The 23,750-nt window shown below is 33.1% G+C and overlaps 1 protein-coding gene across 8 annotated transcripts in view; it reads left to right on the top strand.

Moving 5' to 3' along the window:
* The window catches only part of DLG1 (discs large MAGUK scaffold protein 1), a 287,420-nt gene that overhangs the window by 233,118 nt on the left and 30,552 nt on the right, over window positions 1–23,750 (top strand). For 3 of the 8 annotated variants that reach the window (XM_055407214.2, XM_055407313.2, XM_055407131.2), the window contains 4 exons: window positions 6,144–6,258; window positions 10,886–11,062; window positions 14,384–14,453; window positions 18,155–18,254. In XM_055407214.2, coding sequence (XP_055263189.1) covers window positions 6,144–6,258; window positions 10,886–11,062; window positions 14,384–14,453; window positions 18,155–18,254 — 462 coding nt within the window. Of the gene's footprint in view, window positions 1–6,143; window positions 6,259–10,885; window positions 11,063–14,383; window positions 14,454–18,154; window positions 18,255–18,930; window positions 18,965–23,750 lie in introns of all 8 variants that reach the window. The other 5 variants (XM_055407346.2, XM_055407303.2, XM_088838003.1 and 2 more) reach the window with 2 other exon arrangements.

Genomic DNA, 23,750 nt, shown 5'->3' with positions numbered 1-23,750 from the left:
AATATAAACCATATAATATTAGAATTTTAGAAATTAATATGAACATATTGTTTTCCATTTATACAAATATAAGCATTATAAAGTGAAAGTGAAGTCGCTGAGTCGTGTCCGACTCTTTGCGACCCCATAGACTGTAGCCTACCAGGCTCCTCTGTCCATGGGATTTTCCAGGCAATTGTACTGGAGTGGGTTGCCATTTCCTTCTCCAGGGGATCCTCCCAACCCAGGGCTCGAACCCGGGTCTCCCACATTGTAGACAGATGCTTTACCATCTGAGCCATCAGGGAAGTCCATAAACATTATAAATGTATCTATTTTACATACATATACTGTAATCTCTGGCTCAGTCCACTGAAAAGGTGTGGGCTCAGTGAAACCCCCGTAGCAGTCAGCACACCTAAGACTCAGATCTTGGTTTCTAAATACTCAGTTCAGTTCAGTCACTCAGTCCTGTCCAACTCTTTGCGACCCCATAAATCGCAGCACGCCAAGCCTCCCTCTCCATCACCAACTGCCGGAGTCTACCCAAACCCATGTCCATTGAGTCGATGATGCCATCCAACCATCTCATCCTCTGTCGGCCCCTTCTCCTCCTGCCCTCAATCTTTCCCAGCATCAGGGTCTTCTCAAGTGAGTCAGCTCTTCGCATCAGGTGGCCAAAGTATTGGAGTTTCCACTTCAACATCAGTCCTTCCAATGAAGGACTGATCTCCTTTAGGACAGACTGGTTGGATCTCCTTGGATCTCCTTGCAGTCCAAGGGACTCTCAAGAGTCTTCTCCAACACCACAGTTCAAAAGCATCAATTCTTCTGTGCTCAGCTTTTTTTATAGTCCAACTCTCACATCTATACATGACCACTGGAAAAACCATAGCCTTGACTAGACAGACCTTTGTTGACAAAGTAATGTCTCTGCTTTTTAATATGCTGTCTAGGTTGGTCATAACTTTCCTTCCAAGAAGTAAGCATCTTTTAATTTCATGACTGCAATCAGCATCTGCAGTGATTTTGGAGCCCAAAATAACAGTCAGTCACTGTTTCCCCATCTTTTTGCCATTCCCATCTAAAGTGCCAAGGCTGTTTGAATAAATATCTTGTTTCAAGAGTTGAACGGGGCAAGTATTAGATTATCCTGTAATATTTTATGCCAGAAAGCATGGTGCTCAAGGAATGATGGGAGGCATGTCAAAAGGGTACATAATCCAGTTCAAAAGGCCAAATACGGAACATTTGGAGCATCAAATTGATGATAATAATACCTGATAGTAATCCACTGGATGAACTAGGAAATAATGAGTCTTTATTAATACAAATAAATGAGTTAATTGAAAGTTTGATGAGAATGGAGAAGTGTGCATAGTTTCAATAACTTATTATTTGCAACTGAAAGAAAAATAGTAATTTTGCAGTAAAGAAACCTGGCAGACACAACTTTCATCAAGTGCTGAAAGTTAATAACATCAGTAATGGGACAAATCAGAAATGTATACCACCTGCTAGGGTGCACTGGAAGAAACATACATCTCTTCTGTAACATTGCTGCCAAAGTTACAGGACTCATCATGTGGGAACATCAACAAATCTAAAGAGAAGCTCTACAAAATAATTGGCCTGTAGTTTTCAGCAGTAGTAAGATTGCAAAGTCAAGGAGACTGAGGAACTGCTCTCTCTGGAGGGGTGTTTTAAAATACGACAATTTAAATGCCTACATACTCTCATAAGACAACTCATGGTTTCAGACTTGATCGATTTGCTCTTAACGACATTATTGAGGAAACTTAAATGGAATGTGAGCATGATATAGTAATGTATTAATGTTGCTTTCTTAATTTTGATGGCTTTGTGATTGTATTTAAAAACATCTTTATTTGTAGGAAATACACACTGAGAATTCAAGAGTGATGAGACATCACAATAGCAAGTTACTCTCAAATGGTTCAGGAAAAACAGTCTGTGATTACTACAATCTTGAAAAATATATTAATCTTTTAAAAAATAATAAAAATGGATTTGAGAGTGACAGATACAGAAAGTTGGCAGAGAATATTCGACATACATATAATAGGAATATCATAGGAAAAGGCCAGTACAACTAAACAAATAATAAAAATGTATAAACAGGAAAACTTTTCTAAAATTAAAAAAAATTAAAACTGCATATCAAAAAGTTTGTCCAGGTACCTAAGGTGATAACAATCACTGAGAAATATTATAATAAAAGTATTGAAGTTAAAAGAAAAATATTTTGGTGAAATTTCAGGCCCTCAAAAAATGGTTTTTAAAGAAAAGAAAATGAAGTTGTCATCAGAACTTCATCAGCAGTGGTTTATAGGAGACAATGCAGTCAATATACTTAAGAATCAGAGAAAGAAACTGAAACAAACGGGCTTCAAATATAAAGACTACAATCAAATATATTAGTGAAGAATTAGGGTTTACATAAACCCTTCCTGAGAAGAAAGAACAAACTTCAGACACCCAAAATGATGGAAGAGATACTGATATAAAGACTAGTATTAGTAATTAAGATAGTTATAAGGAAAAGAGTGTATAATATGAAAAAACTGTATGCTGTGACAATTTGGAGAAAATGCAGTTATCAGAAAGTGGGGGTAGAATTGAAGATAATATTAACATAGAATAAACTTTCTGATTGTTTTGAAGTTATTAACATAAAAGGATAATGTTTCAAATCAGATTTGGGGAGATTGCTCGTAGTAGGGGCCAAAATCAAAACAAAGGGTTATCATTAGAACAACAGAATGAAGCTTCCTAATTTTATGTTTATATATTCACTTTTATAAATATATAAATTTTATGTAGATATATTTTATTATGTATGTATAAATGTTTTATAAACGTGTTTAGTAAAATACAAATTTTATATAAATATTTTATATATTATATTTAAATAATATATATGATTCCTTGTGTGTGTGTATATATAAACTTAGAAGGACTTGTCCCTGTGTGTGTATATATTCATGAACAAATAAAATAGACTGCACAGTGAGACTGTGGTCTAGTTACTGTTACTTCATAACTACCCCTAAAGCTCAGTGGATTAAGACAGCAGTCATTTTATGGATTCAGTAGATTAGGAATTCAGCCAGAATTTTGGCTTGGATGGTCTTGTGGCATAGACTGAAGTCACTTAATGGGATTCAGCAGATGGATAAGCTACTTTGGAAGGTCCAAAATGGTTTCACTCCCCTTTTCTTGTGACTTTGTTGGTACCAGCTAAAGGTTTGGGCTCAGAGCACTATTGCATGACCTTTACAGAGTAGTGCTTGGACTTTTTACACGATTCCTGGCTTCCTCCAGAGCAACCACCCCATAAGAACCAGGAAAAAGTTCCACGGACTCTTCTGATCTAACCTGGAAAGTCACATATGATCATTTCTACCACATTCACTTGCTTACAGTTGAGTCATAAGACCAGTCCAAATTGAAGAAGGGGATTAGACTTCACCTCTTGATGGGGAAATGGCAAGGTCACATAGTACAAGACCATATGGGATGCCAGGCATCCTTGGAATATATAATCTGCCTCAGGCTATTTATTTAAAAGGCATATTTGTAAATATATTCATATATATTCAACATACAAAATAGTATGAATAGAACTGGAGTTCACACACACAACTTCAATCATATCAAAAGTTAATTCACCTTAATTGTTTCAAGAAAACAATTTTCAGATTTGATAATAAAGCAAAATCTAACCCTATACAGTATCTTGTAACAGAGACAGAGGTTAGAAATAAAAGAACCATGTAACTATTAAAAAAAAAAAAGAGGGACATCTGTATAGGGTGTGGAGCATTCTTACTATTACTGCACTAAGACCACTGCTATACTTACTATTGAGTAAAATAAGCAAGGTGGAGAAATGTGTATATTCAGTTCAGTTCAGTTCAGTCGCTCAGTCGTGTCCGACTCTCTGCGACCCCATGAATCACAGCACGCCAGGCCTCCCTGTCTATCACCAACTCCCGGAGTTCACTCAAACTCATGTCCACAGAGTCAGTGATGCCATCCAGCCATCTCATTCTCTGTCATCCCCTTCTCCTCCCACCCCCAACCTTTCCCAGCATCAGAGTCTTTTCCAGTGAGTCAGCTTGTCGCATGAGGTGGCCAAAGTATTGCAGTTTCTATATTACTGTTTATTAAAGAAGGAGGAGCACATATATGTGTGTGTGTACATATACACATAATTACAAAATACGTATAAGTAAAATATACATTTATTAAAATAATATAGAATAAGTGTAAACATAGTTGCGTGAACATATATATTTACTTATATTATTTTAAATGGAAGGATAAACCTTTCTTTAAATGTTTATAATGATCAGAACAGAATAGGGTAGGGAGAAAGGGATATCCTTGTTTTATAGATTTGACTTTGGAACTATGTTACCTATTTATAAAAAAAAGAAAAGTTTACAAAGTAACCTCTAAAAAGTGAAGTTGAAAATAAAAATGAACAAATGAACCTTGATGTATATCCGTCTGGCAGCATTCACACCTAGGAAGGAATATTCCAAGTGATTTTAAAATGGTGTTCAACTATATATTTCTAACAGAACGTATTCCAAAATAAAAAGAACTAGGGAAGATAGTTAACTATTTTCAGTGATCATGTAATAATTGTAATATTGGTATTATAAACAAGTAAGATGTGGTGGAGTACTGTAATTCTGTTATTCCATTTGTTGAGAACCAAGATTCTTCATATATAAGAAAGCATATAGAGATATAAGAGATTAAGTAAAAACCTAATGGTACTAATTTTTAATTAGAAGAGCCAGTGTAAACTCAAGATTCACTTCATATTTTTAACCTATTTATTCATTCATCAATCTGTGTCTTAGCTGTGTCTTCACAGCCTAAAGATTTGCCATGAGTTGATAATTGTTGAATTGTCAGGGGTTCATTTTTACTAATCAGTCTACTAATTTTTATACTTTAAATTTCCTATTATATTTTTAAAGAACAATAAAAGAATATATATTATTGTGAACATTTAAATATTTTTTAGTTTTTTGATGAATTGTTGTTTCAGTTGGCTTCCCCAGTGACTCAGCAGGTAAGGAATAATCCACCTGCAGGAGACACAGGTTTGATCTCTGGGTCAGGGAGATCTCCTGAAGAAGGAGATGGCAAGCCACTCCAGTATTCTTGACTGAAAAATCCTATTCTTGGTATCCAGCAAATAAATTTGGTGACTGTGGTAAAACGAAGAGTAACACAGCAATAATTATGTTTACTTTTTGTCTTCTTAAACTACACACACTCCAGACACATAACTTGCTTTTGTTATGAGACTGGTTTTATAAGAAAATCTGATGGTATCTGACTTGTCTGTTAGACAATTGGTTATTATAAATAGAGAAAAAGGTATAAATGGGTATAACCATGTAATTGCAGTATTTTTAAGTGATTATAAACTTGTTATTATTAATAGTTTTGGTAGTTTTTAGTGTATGGAATAATTTAAAATCATCCATCTTCAAAATCACATTTGTTTTTGTATAAAAACTATCTTAAATAATATATTTATTCCTTCAGATTACTTTTTGTGTCTTATTTTGTTGTTTTGAAAATTTATAAATTATAAAATAAGTTGACATAAAGTTAATTTCATTAGCTTCTAAGGCATATTTTTCCCATATTACTGACCCTTCTCACATCATATAATTTGAAAATACAATTAGCTGACTTCTTCACAGGGAAAAAGTCAGTAAACAAAGTATCTAGTATAAATTATTTTAGACTTCTTTTTTTAGTATAGAAATTAGAATAAATCCTACTTTTTAAAACTTACAGTTAAATTCAACAGTAAAGTAAGATTAATACTGCTATTTGATGCATGGAGATTGTCTTTTAATTTATTAAATGTGATATGAGCTCTAAAATAGTGTACTGAAAATACTATTCTCAGCCAGTCCTAATTTATGGTTCATTTAGAAGATTGTTACATTTTTAAATTTACATATGGGGCAAAATCTTGTATAGATTATTCTCTTAAGAGTCTGACCACATTTAATTATAAGACAGCTTACATATTTAATATTTTATCTTCAAGTAATTTTTTAGGATATAAAATATGAATTTACTTTTCTTTTTTCTTCTATCAGAATACAGTCGTTTTGAAGCCAAAATACATGACTTACGGGAGCAGATGATGAATAGTAGCATTAGTTCAGGTTCAGGTTCTCTTCGAACTAGCCAGAAGCGATCCCTCTATGTCAGGTAAACTTTTTTAAATTTCTAGTTATAGCAGTCTTCATTTATGCATGCAAGTTCTTTCAGGATTTTCACTTTGACTTAGTTTTCACTATAGAAAAGTATACTGCAAGGAAAATGCAGTATTGAAAACCAAGGAGAATGCAGTATTGAAAACCAAGGAAATGTTTTTTATGATTGATTTCCTGACAGTATGTCTTTTAGGAATAGTATGTCTTTGGGAATATTATTATAATTTTATTAATGAAAGTTATATAACCTCTTGAATAAGAATAGTATGATAAAGAAAGACAAAATACATAAGGACTAGAAGTTTTTTTAAGTTGTTATGACATATCCAACAGTTTTCCAGTATCTTTTTTATAATAAAATATTCTTTGTTTGAGTAACATTTAATTACTATGATAATTTCTACCAGTTCTTCTGTTTTCACTGCTGTGATTTATCTCTGCCTAGATAGTGTGCACTTCTAATTTGTGAGCATTTCTAGGGTTTTGTGGAGTAAATCTTACTTCGGTTATTTTATTTCAATCCCTCTCTTCAGGTACGCCGTTTAGAGCTTCCTCTACTCTAAATTTACCATCATTCAAAACCATGTTAAACTCTGTCTTCTCCTGCTGTCATCTCTCTTTTGTATTTATCTTTTGTTGTTGTTGTTATTGTAATTTTAGTGAGTTTCAGGATGGAAAGAAAATGCAAGCATTACTTGAGAGATTTTGCAGGTTCAGTTGCAGACCACAATACAGTGAACATCACAATAAAGGAAATCATGAATGTTTTGGTTCCCCAGTGCATATAAAACTTATATTTACACTGTTCTGTAATCTATAAATGTACAATAGCATTATGGCTCTTAAAAAATATAATCTCAATTTTTAAATATTTTATTGCTTAAAAAAATGCTAGTTGTCAACGAGCCTTAAGCAATTTAAATTTTTTTTTTTTTTCTGATGGAAGGTCCTGCCTCTGTGTTGATGATTGCTGACTGATCAGGGAGGTGGTTGCTAAAGGTTTGAGGTGGCTGTGGCAATTTCTTAAAATAAGACAGTGGTAGAATTTGCCAAATTGATCAACTCTTCCTTTCATGAACAATTTCTCTGGAGCATGTAATGCTGCTTGATAGTATTTTAACCACAGTCAACTTTTTTCAAAATTACAGTCAATTCTCTCAAATTCTGCTGCTGCTTTATCAAGTAAGTTGATACAATATTTCCATACCTTGTCATTTCAATAAGCTTCACTGCATCTTCACCAGGAGTGGATTCTACCTCAAGAAACCACTTTCTTTTCTCATCCACAAGCATCCTCATTTTTTGAGTTTAAACATCTTTCCAAGTTTTATCATGGGAGTGCAGCAGTTCAGTCACACCTTCTGGCTCCACTTCTCATTCTAGTTCTCTTTCTGTGTCTACCATGTATGTAGTTACTTCCTCTGCTGACGTCTTAAACCCCTCAAAGTCATCCATGAAGACTGGAATCAATTTCCTGCAAACTCCTAATAATATTGACATTTTGACCTCTTCCCATGAATCAACAGTGTTCTTAATGACATCTAAAGTCAAAATTACTCCTTGATCCATGGACTACAGAATGGAAGTTGTCTCAGCATAATATTCATCTCATTGTACATCGCCATCAAAACTCTTGGGTGACCAAGTACATTGTCTGTTAGCAGTAACATTTTGAAAGAAATCTTTTTTGAGCAGTAGATCTTAACAGTATGCTTAAAATATTCAGTAAACCATGTTGTAAACAAATGTGCTGTCATCTAGGCTTTGTTATTTCAATTCTAGAGCACTGTAGATTTAGCATAGTTCTTAAAGACCCTTGGATTTTCAGAATGGTAATTGAGCGTTGGCTTAATTTAAACTCACAGCTGCATTAAGCCCTGACGAGAGAGTCAGCCTGCCCTTTAAGTTTTGAAGCCAGGCATTGACTTCTCTTTAGCTATGAAAGTTCCTCATGGCATTTTCTTCCAATATAAGGCTGTTTTGTCCACATTGAAAGTCTGTTGTTTAGAGTAACAACCTTCATTACTTATCCTAGCTAGATCTTCTGGATAATTTGTTACAGCTTCTACATCAGTACCTGCTGCTTTACCTTGCACTTCTATGTTATAGGGACGGTTTCTTTCCTGAAACCTTAGGAGCTAAACTTCAAACTTTTGCAGCTTGCTCACTTCTCTCAGCCTTCACAGAATTGAAGAGTTTGGGCCTTGCTCTGAGTTACGCTTTGGCTTAAAGGAATGTTATGGCTGGTTTGATCTTCTGTCTAGAGCTCTAGAATTTTCTCAGTATCAGCAATAAGGCTTTTTCACTTTCTTATTATTCCTGTGTGCCTTCGGGGTTTTTTTTCAGCTTGGCTTACTAATGCAAGAAGCCTAGCTTTTGGCCTGTCTTAGCTTTCACCATGCCTTCTTCACTAAACATAACTGTTTTTTATGAAAGCATGGTTTGTGATACCCCAAAATGATTACAATAGTAAAATTAAGGATCACTGATCACCATAATAAATATATTAATGAAAAAGTTTGAAGTATTAGGAGAATTAACAAAATGTGACACAGAGACGCAGAGTGAGCAAATGTCAGAAAAATGACACCAATAGTCACGCCAAACCAACACAGAGCCTTCCAGTTGTGGGGGAAAAAAAATATATATATACAATATCTGCCAAGTGTAATAAAGAGAAACACAATAAAATGAGGCATGCCTGTAGACACATATAGCCAATCTGCCGTAATTAACCAGAAGTCTTATGGTTCTTGTTGGTAAATATATTTTTAATTTCAAAAGTAAGAATGAAGTTAAGGCTGCAATAGACTATGTACAGTATGGTGCTTTTTTATAAAGATCTGAAACAAGTGAAATCATACATAAATACAGAGTCATCCATATGTGTGTGATAAAATCAAAGCATCAGCAAAAAAGGGTAAAGAGCAAGGAAATAACAAACTCTGTATTCAGAATGGTGGTTATACTCTAATTAGTGCTTAACTCAATCTGAGGAAAGCAGGATCGAGGGGAAAAATACATAGGTGAATGTGAGTCACTGATAAAAGTTTTGTGTAGAAACCTTTAGGTTGGGTAGTAGATTAACAAGTGTTCATTATATTCTTATGATTAATAACTTGCATAAGTATTCCATGAGTACTTCCCTTTTTTTTATGAATCAAAGTACTAAAAGGCAAAGTTTAAATGTTAACATAGGGAGTAGAAATTGTGAGTTTCTCCATTGCTCATCAGTAATAGTTGTATTGATTTTGTAATTCAAAATTTAATTTATGATAATAAAAATGTTAAGGTATAGTTTTCCTTTTTCTAAATGTCTTGTGGCATTTGTTCTACCTCTTAAGCTACTCTGTTATCTTGTATTCTATTTATTTGTATCTTCATCATCTTTACCTTTTTAAATAAACATTTAGTAAATGCCTGACTATATCAAACCTCTGTTTTTTGATGTTAACTCTATTTTTTCAATAGAAAGATGCTTCCTCAGTATTCAGAATTTATTGAAGTAATGACTTTAGTATTAATATCATTTATAATCCTAATTTGTACAGTAGAATTCTGTACTTTGAGAATTCTTTCTTCAAACAAAATCCAATGTGTTGTATATGTTTTAATATATGTTTAAGTAAACCTTCCCACATTTGATTCACCAATTTCCTTTACACTATTAGCCACTGAAAAGATTTGAAAGAACATATTTGAAAAGCATTAACTAGCATTTAGCTGTCAATTAATTTCGCCCCTCTTCAGTTTGACTTCAAGAGACAGCTTCTTAAAAGTTGAGTAGCATGAAAAGGAATATGATTTGTGTCCTAATTTCCTGTTGCCAAATTAAAACAAAAGAATCAATAAATTATATTTTAAATGTAGTTGCTAGGATCCTTCCTCTACTCTTGAGAGAAGTTTTTTGAATATAAGAATTTTAATTTCTTTAAATATTGTATACTAATTAAGTAGTAGGACATTACTTTCTTGTTATCAAATTTTAAAATATTCCTAACATCTTGAAATTATGTTAAATTAATACAGTATTTTTTCCAAAACAGTTGGCAACTGTTAAGTCATCATATAGTCACGTGTAATTAGTTTTCATCATTGTTATTGACTCTGAAAACCCTATTAACTCTGCTTTTATGAACAAATGAAAGAAATACTTACCTGGGAAAATAATCACTCTGTTCTGCTAGCCTTAAAGTCCACAAATGGTGAATCAGATCAGTCAGGAAATTTGTTTTCCCAAGTGTGTCTAGTCAAAGAGGAGAGTGTCTTTTAATATTTACTTTATTAATTTAGAGCAACTCACCAGATCATTTTAGAATTCAGTATAGTTTGCTATTTGATTGTACTAAAAGTATGTTTTTTTATTTTCTTGTACAATATTTTAAATTTCTCATACACTATTGAGAGAATAGTACGTCTGTTACCATTACAAGTTAATTTTGCTATTTCTTTTTACTCTCATTGTCTTGTATATAACACAGAATTGAGCTTGGCATTATTTTGCCTACCATGGTACATTATTTCATTATCTACCTAAATTATATATATACTTTTAGGATTCTGTTTATTTAATATTGATAGTATCATTATAAGAAATGCAGATTTTTTTCTTCTTAATCCAGGGCCCTCTTTGATTATGACAAGACTAAAGACAGTGGCCTTCCTAGTCAGGGATTGAACTTCAAATTTGGAGATATCCTCCATGTTATTAATGCTTCTGATGATGAATGGTGGCAAGCCAGACAGGTTACACCAGATGGTGAAAGTGATGAAGTTGGGGTGATTCCAAGTAAACGCAGGTAAATATAAGTCTGTTAGAGTCTTACCACTTGAAAATTGGACAACATGAATAATTGCTGGGAATTTTTAAAATTTCTTTTACTGAAGTGATGATTTTATGCTTGGTGTTTTATATTGTGTTTCACAGCCATTTAATTTTATTCACCTTGTATTGTAACTGGGCTTCCCTGATAGCTCATTTGGTAAAAAACCACCTGCAGTGCAGGAGACCCTGGTTAGAATCCTGGGTCAGGAAGATCCTCTGGAGAAAGAATAGGCTACCCACTCCAGTATTCTTGGGCTTCCCTGTGGCTCAGCTGATAAAGAATTCACCTGCAGTGCGGGAGACCTGGGTTCGATCCCTGGGTTGGGAAGATCCCCTGGAGAAGGGAAAGGCTACCTATTCCAGTATTCTGGCCTGGAGAATCCAATGGACTGTATAGTCCATGGGGTCACAAAAAGGCAGACACAACTGAGCGACTTTCACTTCCTTTCACTTTTTATTTTAACCAATGATATAGTAAGAGATTATGAAGTCCACAAATGGAAATTTCTCTAAAGTTCCTACTAGTTGTTAAAACAAAGTAAGTATATTTTAAGTCACTGTGCCATAGATCTGTACCAGTGGAGAAAGAATTAAAAACCTCTATAGTTGTCCCATGTGGTGGTTTGATTTCAGTCGCTAAGTCATTCCGACTCTTGCAGCTCCATGGACTATAGCCTGCGAGGCTCCTCTGTCCAGGGGATATTCCTGACCCAGAATCAAACCCAGGTTTCCTGCTTTGCAGGCAGATTCTTTACTGACTGAGCTATGAGTTTTCCCATGTCAGTGGTGTTAAAACTCAAATTTTCAGGGGTCTTGATTGTGTGAATTGCCTCTTCTAGATTAAAAAAAAGAAAGCATTTTAAATGCAAAATTTTTAGGAATATATAAAATTTTCTTTTAGATATGTTAGATATGTTTAGACATTTCTTTTAGATATCATCTCTTTTTCTTGCTTAATTTAGAATCATCCGTGCATTCAGTAGTCTTTCCTCTTTGTTTTAACTGGTTATCGTAGTGATTCACTCACTGGTGCATACTTACCATCTAGTGGCATAAGTGGTTAAGTGCAGAGTTTCTTTGAAAAAGGTGATCCCAACAATCCTCTCTGAGGTCAATGAAATGTTATTGGATGTCTCTACTTTTATGGGAAAGGTGTTAAAACATCAGTTCATAACTTCCCCAAAAGAACTTATATATGAGATCTGATTCAGCCAGATCACTGCCTAAAACTTAAAAGTTTTAAGATAGCCAGTGAAAATTGTCAGAGAGACATTGATGTTTATTTTAGCTAGTTAATTCACTTCAAGTTAAGCTTATGATATAATAAACTTGTTCTTTCCTTATTAATAAATTGGACTTATTTTGTTGAGACTCTAAATTGATACTTATGCCAAATTGTATGCCTCTTTATAAACCTCTCTACCATATATATATTTGTACATCTGTTGATAGACTTTGAAGAATACAAATGTTGAAATATTGCCAAAATCTCTGAAATTGTGGTTTTGGAATTTATGACTGTTGTTGGCTAGATCCATATTTTTAGCAAGATCCAACTATTTGATGACAACTCCTCTTTTAGCAATGCAGCCCTCAGCATAACTTCTTCCCTAGAATAGAAGATAGTATCCTTTAAATGCAGAAATGCTTCCTCTGTGCCTTGTTGAGTCAATAGAAACCTCACATCTTAAATATCAAGGTCAGAGTTCCTAAAAATTGTCTTTATCTCTTGAAGTCTTTTATCTTGCAAAGGCTTTACATGTGTCTGCAACAAATGAGAAATACAGCTGACTTTGGTGGAAAGAGCTATTTTTCATTTTGTATAAAAATCCTATAAGGTTGGATTTTGAAGCCAAAAATGATAAAAGAGATATACCTTGACACTGCTACAAATTCCCAAATTCATGAATAATAATATAGAATATAATTTTCCTGCCATAAATTACAATATGAAATCACAACCAATTATGCCATTTCATCCTTCAGTGTATTCTATACTTGTAATTTTTTACATAGAATGCTATCTTTCTTAGACATCCTTAAGTCTAGTAATAGCACAAGGACTTGGAGTTCCTACAGTTCTTAGTTTTCTTTTGGGAACAGTATTGACAAACACAGTTGAAGTCACTCAACTATTTTAGTAAGCAAAATAATGATTAGAAAACAAAGCCATTTTGAGTTGTGAATGTTCACTCACTAAATGTTAGTTTCTCAGTGCCCTGAATAAGTGCCTTGGCAAAATTATAAATTAATTATTCCTATCATGGACCCTCAGGGTTGCTCTGGAATAGAAAAAACACAAATTTTAAATTGACTGTTAGGGTTCTTCTGTGTACCCATGGTAAAACTTTATAGTTAGATAATAAAAAATGAAAAATATGCATTTATTCATAGGCTTTTTGGTAGGTTTTTCTGCTATATACTAATATAATTGCTATGCTGAAATCAAGGATTTATAAAGCTTAATTTGTATGAAATTTTTCATGATTCATACTGGTTGCAGTATTCATACATGGCTGTAGATTGTACACTGTGTACGTTGTTGTAGTGTGTTGCTTGCTTGTTTGAAAGGTAACACTTTCAACAAGAAAATTAAAAAGATTTAACAGCTGTACAGGCCCCCTTTGAACCCTGTTCCCCACCCACCCATTTCACCTTCTTCCCTTAGAAGTTAACTAAGGTTACCATTTCTTCTGTATCCTTCCGAAGATACTTTAAAACTCTATTTTGTGTACTGTAAATGGTTACTTTATGTATTTATACAAATATATCATTGGAATTAAACTTAAATGTTATTTCCCTACTTTTTATTTTTAAAAATTTCAGAGCTGCAGAAAATATAAGTACAAAAGAAATACAAGAATAGTACATAGAATACCCACATTTCCTTTATCTGCTTTCCTCAGCTGTTAACATTTTACTTCATTTGCTTTCTCTCTGACACTGAGTTTTTAGCATATATGGTCCATAAGCTAAATATTCAAAAACCAGAACAAATGGAAAACCTGGAAAATTGCTGAACTCAGAAGTGGTACATCATAAAAATTTCAGTATAGTTATGGATTTGAGTGCATATATAACTATACATACTTTTACTTCACAAGTGGTTTTGTTTCATAATAAAATGAGCCCCATATTTCATTTCTCAGAAGTTGTTGTTAATTGTGAGAGGCAAATGACTTTTAAAGGCTTTAGAATATGAAAATGCGCCATATTAAAGTAGCAATCCTGATGATTTCTAGTTAGAGCCTTGATTATGTTTATTATACTTAAAAAATAATCTGTGCTTTGCCAGGGTTGAGAAGAAAGAACGGGCCCGATTAAAAACAGTGAAATTCAATTCTAAAGCAAGAGGAGATAAAGGGGTGCGTATATGAAATCTGTTTTTGACTTTTTCATAATCCTTGTTTGAGTTACATTATTAAAGTTAGAAGGACCTCGCCATAAAAATTAACTATTAACAGCTCTTGCCATTGGTGGTTTACAATAATAGATTTGCTCAAGTAAGCAATTTATTAAATGAAAGCACCCATTTCACAGACTTTTCCAGATTATCAGAATTGTCATTTGATATATTCTTTACATACTTTTGGTTGTTATTTTTATAATTGAAATGAATTCAGCCTTCATACAGATGAACAGTTATTTAGAAACTTGTGTCAACAGTATTAATTGCCATAACTAATAATACATCTTCTGAGAAAATAGGTCCCCCCAAATTATTAACTAGTTCATAATCTAAGTTTATGGGATTTTGCAAGTATGGAAATTATCTTGTTCTTTTCCTCCTTTGTTCCTAATATTACATATTAATAGAATCCATGTTTCAAATGTTTAAATCTATATGAATTTTTATCTTAAGGAAATAAAGGGACAGTCAAGAGGAGGACTTTGTAAATGGGCAAGAAAAATATCAAAATTATTTTATATATGTTTTAGATGTATTTTTGTTTTCATGTAAAGTCCTTCTTGAATCTGGTGAATGTCAGTGGATGATATCACAGTCTTCATCCTGTAGTATGTGTATAAATACTGCAATGGAATATTCTAGCAATAAGCCTGAAGAAAGAGCTGAACACATACTGTGTTGAAATACTGTTTATAGCAGTGTTTTATATTTGGGGATTTTTACATCTAAAGCAAATGTTTTATACATCTTTTGATCAAGTTTCAAAAGAATATGGAAAATTAACTCTGCAAATAAATTAATCCTACTCTTTGTACATGTCTGATGTCACTAAGCATTCAAAGTTTTAATATTTTAAAGGAATATGGTCCTTGATCAAAGAAATTAAATCTCAGTAAATTGTATAATGTATTCAGTTATTTTGGGAATGAAAAGTTTCTTTTAAATTTATTTGTACCTTTCAGAAAATACAAAATTATATAGTATAATCTGAAGTAAATATTTGAAATAGAAAATCTTTGAAGAAAAATATCCCCAAGTAAATGCTCAGGATTTGAAATATATACAGTGATTTTCATGCTCGTTTTATAATGTCTTTTAAAATATTTTAATAAATACATTGTCAGTGTATTGAAAAAGAAATTGCATGTTGTAACTTTTCTTTCAAACTGTAAGAAGTTAACTGAATTAACGACATATTTAAATCTTAGTCTTGTTTGTTGACTATAACCAACTTTATAAACAGTCACTGTGTTCTAACACAGCACCCAAAGTATGCATGGTACTGAGTGGGGTAAAAATACGCTTGCCATTGATACAGAACTGCATCTCTCTGTAATACCGTTTCCCATTCTAAGCTCTTCTTTTCCTGTCCTTATGTGATAGGTTATGGACTTTATTTCCAATACAGACTTTTTAAAAACACTTCAGGTTCTCATTAACATTTTTAACATTCATCTAGCTATTTTGAAATACTACATATGGAAATTATATATTTAGATATTTGATATATGTTTCATAAATTTATAATGTTTTATCAGTCCTTTTATTTATTGCACTCTCGCAGTATAGCATGAATAACAATAAGTAACTAAACAGATCGTTTTGTATTGAAAATATAAAGAAACTAGAGGTAGTACATTTCTTCAGTTTTGCATTTTCCCTACACATTTTCATCCTGTTTGCTTGTGCTATTTTTCACTTTTAATAAATTCTTCACCTGCAGGATGTTAGATATAATACAATTAATACATTCTTGACTAACAAGCATTTCTTTCTGTCCTATATTATGATATCTTTATGATATCTCATTTTGGCTAACTGCAAAGATATCAAAAATCAAAACATTTTAAACTTCATGTTTCTTTTGGTTGTTTGCTGTGAAACTGACTCTGACCACTGTATAAGCAGTAGGAGGAGTAAATAACCTTTTATTAAAAATGTACCAGTTTTATTGGATGGCATTAAAATTATTACTGAATTTGAAATCAGTGATTGTCATGAAAAAAAAATTCCTTCCCTAAATTAGATTACCATGAATTTTTTTCCTACAGAAATTTGTTTTCTTCTCTTTCTGTTTTCTAATATTTGGATTCAGGCAAGGATTTTTATTCAAATAATGCTACTTGACAGTTTATGAAACTATAAGCTTACATTTCTCCACAGTATTTTTTCCTCAACTTAGTTTTTAACTTCTGATTTCTTTATCAAAGCCTTCATATTTTAAGATTAATATCAAGATAGTTCACTTGACTAATGACTATGAACTTATTAATTTTGACCTGTTGATATGAAAAAATAAAAATAAAAGTTTTCATAAATATTCTTACCAAGATAAATCTTTTCAAGTAATAGAATTTGAACTTAAAGTCACTTTAATCCATTTCAGTACCTTAATCACCTGATATCCCATGACTGAAAATATAGGCATCCCCCAAAAAAACACCATCTGGTGTTGATATACTTCAAAATATTGATAGCATCGTACGACATGGATAAACTAAAAGAAAATTAAAACAAAATTTCTATCCTTTATATTGTTCCCACTTCAAAAAATAATTCCTGGTGTCACAAGGCCATTTCCTTCAAGACATGGATGCCTGTGACAAATTACAAAAGAAGCTATTCCTCTTTAGCCTCATCTTTCTTTGTGCTACATGCTGTTAAAACTCTGAATGCACAAATGGGACATTCAAGAAGGGAAAAAACTTGTTTCTGACATCTGTGCAATAATGGACCATCAAATCAGCTGTCATAACAATTATGTATAAACTACTAGAATTTTAACTGCCTCTCTGGCATTACAGGCATCAAACCTTTCATTCCCTATTCAGGACATGGTGTCAGTGGATTGAATCTGGTTCCATTTTATTTATATATACTTTAAAAATAGATAATATGATAGAGCTGAAAGGCTAATACATCAGTTATGATGGCATTTAAATTGGCCAGGAAAGTTGAATCTTCTTCCTTGGTTAGATAGCACTGATAATTCTTTTGCTGGACTCTGTGCTTGATGGACACATCTTAGTTTTCTTCCCATTTCGTGATTCATGCCATAAGCATTTAGTTATCCTAATTCTCTTTTTAAAAAAAGATTGTTTTAAATTTTCAACACTAGCAACTTTCTTAGTTTTTTTGGTTCTCTTTTTTAGTAGTGGCTTTTTGTTAGTTTGTTGGAGCCACAGAGAGAGAAAAGGAAAAAATTTGCTAAAGCCAGAGGAAAATGAAGATTATTATGTAAACCATTAAAAATATTTGAATAGCTAAAGTAATTTTGACTATAGAGCACTTAGAAATCTCAAAGAATATGGATTGATATAAACGTGAATTTGGTTTGGACTATCGTAGTAGCTAATCTGGTTTACTCTTCCTTTTTTTTTTTTAAATCAAATAGCACTTACTCATTATTTTTAGGTATCACTGAATTATACTCCTTAATTTATAAACTTAAATTTTTCAGTACTTTCAGTTAAAATGTTAGAATTAGAGAAGTTAATACTAAATTAGAAATTTACTGTATATGTCATTAAAGCAAAATTCATATACAAACTGCACACTGTGGTCACAAGAGTCAGCTTTCACAGAGCTACTAGGCTGGGCCTTTGTACACACAGACAGTAGACATCCCTTTGTTTTGCCCCTCCTTCTCTTCTTCAGCAGTCATTCAATGACAAGCGTAAAAAGAACCTCTTTTCCCGAAAATTCCCCTTCTACAAGAACAAGGACCAGAGTGAGCAGGAAACAAGTGATGCTGACCGTAAGTATGTGGATCCAGTGGTCAACTGAAGATAAATGTAGAGGGACCTACTGCCCTGCAGTTGGTTGTTACCATGGAGACAGTTTCAAGAGCTGCAACAGGTTACTATTTATCTTAACTAGGGACGACTTAACAAGCATAAATTAATCTGCATACCAATCTTAACTTTTTCTGGCCCCTTAGGAATTCTTAAAGCAAATGATACTTTTAAGCTGTGTTTCAAATAGAATTATTTTATGTAAAGGTTCTTATAAGAAACATTCAACATAATCTCAAAAGAATATTTTAGACAAAAACATGAGTACCTCAGAACCTTCTAGGTATAGCGTTGCCAATCTTTGATAATAGATCTTTTCAAAACATTCTATTTTATCCTATTTCTTCATTATATGTAGATAATCTGAATTTTACTTTTAAAATAGCAAGAAACAGTCAAAATTTTTGCTTCTCTATCCTAATCAGCTTCTCATATAGAACTCACATTCTTTTAGTAGAGCATATCTAGCCATTAGCTTAATTAAACTTTCAGAAATACACAGACATGCTCTGTAAGATACGTGCACCTGTAATGGTCTTGGAACTGTCTCTTATTGTAGCACCAATTTTATGCATTACTGACAACTATTTTCTTTGATTATCTTTTTATTGCTTGCTCTCTGGGAACTACTCTCTACAGGAGATCCCTGACGACATGGGATCAAAAGGCCTGAGTAAGTGATCAAAATACTCCCAAGTTACTTTTTTACCTCCATCTACAGACCTACCTTTTTCAGATACATTTTGAGACTCATGGTAGTGCCTATCTGGCATGAGGAGGTGTATGATTTAGATTGCTCTTAGATTTTTCATGTTAATAGTATGCTTGGGATTTTTATTTCTATAATACCCTTTAATTTTTTTCATTTTTCACATCATTTGAAGAGCTCTCTGCTCATATTTCCCTCTTTATAGTTTTTATGGTAATTACTTTTCTCTAGGAATTTTTTAAATTTGAAGAAAGACTTTTAATTTTTTTTAAACATCTGCCCTCATTATTAGAAGGTAGAATATAATTTTTCTTACCGTTTTATTCCACCCACCTTTTTTAAAATCACTTTGAATCTCTGTTCAAAAAGCATTGCTATAATGTGAAACTATAAAACACAATAGATCTTAAATATTAGAAAAGAATTGTAGAACTCAAGTTCAAATAGCAGTCTGTGTGGTAGGAAAATTTTATATGTCTTTTTTATGGAAGATATAAGTTATAAAAAGAATTATAAGAATTATTATCCTTTTTTTTTTTTTAAACCAAGATGTTGTCTCTGTTTGGGGGGAATTGTGTGTGTGTGTGTTCATTGTTCCCATTTAATTTTCTAGTTAGTATTTAATCTTCATATAAAGCTTGGTATAGAGTCTGATATGTAGGAGTCATTCAGTAAATATTAGAATGAATGAAATAAGTCATTTTCGCAAACAATTTTAAATGTGAATCTGTTCAAATTGATTAAATGTGAAATTTTACCAAATCCTGCTAAGTTATTTTAGGTGACAGTGACTCATAGAAGTAATCTTTTAGGCTAAAGTTTTTTTCTAGATATTTCCGTTTACATTATTAAGCATTTTGAAAACTTCATAATTTGTTGATCATTAAGGATTTAGCCAATATCTTTTTTAACTTCCTAAGTTAATAAACTTTAAATTTCATAGTTTTTTTCCTTGATTAATGCTAACTTTGTATTGGACTTTTAAGCTTAACTATAGGTACTTGATTTTTATTTCAACTTTTAATAATTAAAAGTTTATATTAGATTGAAAGCAGTATGCTTTATATGTAATTATTTCTGGTACTCACACTTTGCTATTTATGCATTTGCCTTTTTAGGATCTGGCAAGAGTCACAAATTTACTATCACTAGTGGCACCTTTTTTAAATCTCTTTCCTTTGGGAAAAACTATCGGTGAAAATCTTCAGAAACTGTAAAATATTTCCACAGATTGTTAATGCTATAGAATTTATTTTGAGAATGGTCATGCAGTGCGATGGATCATCAAATGATCCCACAGATTTCTGCTATCTGTTGAATCATCAGAGACCTATGGAAAGCTCATGGAAAAAGGAACTAAATGAAGAATTTGGTTCCCATGTTGATTTTTTTATAATAGATAACTATACCTTGACCACATCATATTTTCATCTCTCATTTTAATTGAGGTGTGGGGCTTGGAAAGAGAAACAAATGAAAAATGATAACTGATTACCCATGTCATTGATTTATTTTCTGGTCGTGACTTAAGATTTCTTGAATGATAGGTTTCTATGCTTCATCTCACAGGAACTGAAAGAATTTATTCACCTGGTGACTAAATCACATCAAGAAGATTTTATTTAGAAAAGGTTGATGGAGACAGGAAAAAAATCAGTAAAATTCTAAAACTGGATAAGATGGAGGCTATCACATAAAATATTACTAGCAGCTGATAGGATGCTAATTATTATACTGGGAAGAAGGGTGGGTCAAGAGCATTATTTAAGACCTCAGTTATCTACATCTTAAAGTTCAGGATAGGCTTCCCTGGTGGCTCAGCAGTATAAAGAATCCACCTGCAAGTGTAGGAGAAGATCCCCTAGAGAAGGAAATGGCAACCCACTCCAGTATTTTTCCTTGGGAAATCCAATGGACAGAGGAGCCTGATGGACTACAGTCCATGGAGTCGCAAAGAGTCAGGCACAACTTAGCAACCAAACAACAAAGTTCAGGATACAAGAAAAAAGCAAAATTCTGTGCAATTTTAATACAAGAAAATAAGTGTGACTTCATGTTGGTATTCATTAAGCTTTGTTGGAACAGGACTCTGAAAGGATTGAGAACAGAAGGACAAATTATTCCAGATAAACCTGTTGAAGAGCTGTGGAATAACACTGAATAGCAAGAAAGATGGACATCTGCATGTAATTTCACACAACCTTTGAAAAAATAGGGTATTTAATTAAAGAACACAGAAACAAAATACCCTAGAATACTCTTCGTAGACAAGAATTCAAAGATTCTATAAAAAAGAAAATCAAATTATTGATTTACCCTGCTGACAGTAGAGGAAACAATAAGAGAAATTGTCTTTCAAAACCTAATTTTGACTAACAGAACTGATTAGAATATGATGGAAATCTGGGAGGATGCAACTAAATCATCATAGCTTATAAAAAAGCCAGAAATAGAAATCTGTGTAGCTTTTATGCTTTAAGAAGGCAATTTTGAAAAAATTCAAGAGGAAAAAAACTGGGTAAGATTCCTTTAGAAAAGAGTAAACAGTGTGTGTAGTTCAGTAGTGTTTATATAAGATGCTCAGAAATGAAATTATAGCATACAATTTCAGACATGATTTGTACCTATGTTTTGTGTGCAGTTTATTTTTATAGCTTTCTATTTTGTAGAACACATCAGAAACTTCTACAGTTAGGCACATAGGTTTCCTGTTGCATTCCTTCTTTCTCTGTCTTAAAGATTTATGTAAGTAGAATGGTGCAGAGATCTTAGATGCCAAAGCCAGACATTTTCATTTGTGTGAAGGAAATGTGAGAGTAAAAAAAGAGTAAGTGTGAGAGTAGTAGTATTCTTTGAGACTGATGATTTGTAGTATTTATCGAGAACAAAGAGAAAACACATAGTCTCAAGAAGAAATGTTTGACTAGAAAGGTGAGACTTGATTAGAGAGATTTGAAATGGTTGTGGTCATCAAACATTATAAACAAAAATTAAAACTTTTAAGAGTTTTACTGTACTGTTTATACTGTTTACTATTTATACTATCTTATGTCAAAAGGATAATATTCTTAACACAGATTTCTGACAAGTAAGAAACTAACTCTTCACTGGAAAACTGGACAAATGATACAAGAAGAGTGCTCAGAAGATAAGCCAATTAAATAAACATATAAAAATGTTTAACAGCCCTAATAATTAATAAACAAAATGATATGTTTTACCCATCAGCTTAGCAAACTGTTCTTTTAAAGGAGTATCCAGTGATGGACATGGTTCTGTGAAATGACTGCTTTTAACATACTACTTTTAGTAGTGTAAATTGGTACAGGATTTTTGGAAAAGCATATCTTTTAACCTACTAATTCCTCCTCAGGGAATTTACCCTGAGGATGTAATCAGAGCTGGAGACATAGGTTTATATATCAGGGTGTTTCATTAATCTTTAAAAATTCAGTTCAGTTGCTCAGTTGTGTCCGACTCTTTGCAACCCCATGAATCACAGCACGCCAGGCCTCCCTGTCCATCACCAACTCCCACAGTTTACCCAGACTCATGTCCATCGAGTCAGTGATGCCATCCAGCCATCTCATCCTCTGTCATCCCCTTCTCCCCCTCCCCCCAGTCCCTCCCAGCAGCAGGGTCTTTTCCAGTGAGTCAACTCTTTGCATGAGGTGGCCAAAGTATTGAAGTTTGGGCTTCAGCCTCAGTCCTTCCAATGAACACCCAGGACTGATCTCCTTTAGGATGGACTGATTGGGTCTCCTTGCAGGCCAAGGGACTCTCAAGAGTCTTCTCCAACACCACAGTTCAAAAGCATCAATTCTTCAGCGATCAGCTTTCTTCACAGTCCAACTCTCACATCCATACATGACCACTGGAAAAACCATAGCCTTGACTAGACGGACCTTTGTTGGAAAAGTAACGTCTCTGCTTTTTAATATGCTATCTAGGTTGGTCATAACTTTCCTTCCAAGGAGTAAGCGTCTTTTAATTTCGTGGCTGCAATCACCATCTACAGTGATTTTGGATTCCAGAATATCAAGTCTGACACTGTTGCCACTGTTTCCCCATCTATTTGCCATGAAGTGATGGAGTTAGAAATTACAGCCCCTCAAAATTAAAATGCCCCTAAAATGCCTTACAGCTGGGAAGTAGTTGATGAAGAATGACATACTATACAATATAATATTTTATAACCATTGAAAATCACATTAAAGCATAATGATGTGGAAAATGCTCACAATATAAGTAAGAAAGTTATGAAACTACATATATTGTCTGAGATTTGTAAATAAACATATACTTAGGGCTATTTTGAATGGTGTTCCTTTCAACATTCCTTTAATGTCTTTTAGTATGAACATATGTCTTTCTGTTGGGGATAAACCTAGGAAATGAATTATTGAGTCACAGATACATAAGTATGATAGGCTTTAGTAGATGGTGCCAAGTAATTTTACAAAGTGGGTATCAATTTACCCCACCCTGCCCCCAAAAGTATATGAGTTCCAATTGCTACATATCTTTCTCTACACTTGACATATCTTTTGTTTCTGTTTTTTCATTTTGGTCATTCTGGTGGATGATAGATACCTTTTGTGGTGTTTTGTTTTAATTAATTTATTTTAATTGGAGGCTAATTACTTTACAATATTGTGGTGGTTTTAGGCATACATTGACATGAATCAGCCATAGGTGTACAGGAATTATCCCCCCATCCTGAACCCACCTCCCTTCTCTCTCCCCACCC

The sequence above is a fragment of the Moschus berezovskii genome, chromosome 1 (assembly GCF_049115385.1).
Source record: "Moschus berezovskii isolate FMDL1 chromosome 1, NW_MosBer_1.0, whole genome shotgun sequence".
NCBI lineage: Eukaryota > Metazoa > Chordata > Mammalia > Artiodactyla > Moschidae > Moschus > Moschus berezovskii.
Note: the sequence above shows the minus strand (reverse complement) of the source record. Positions and strands in the feature narration are given on the sequence as shown.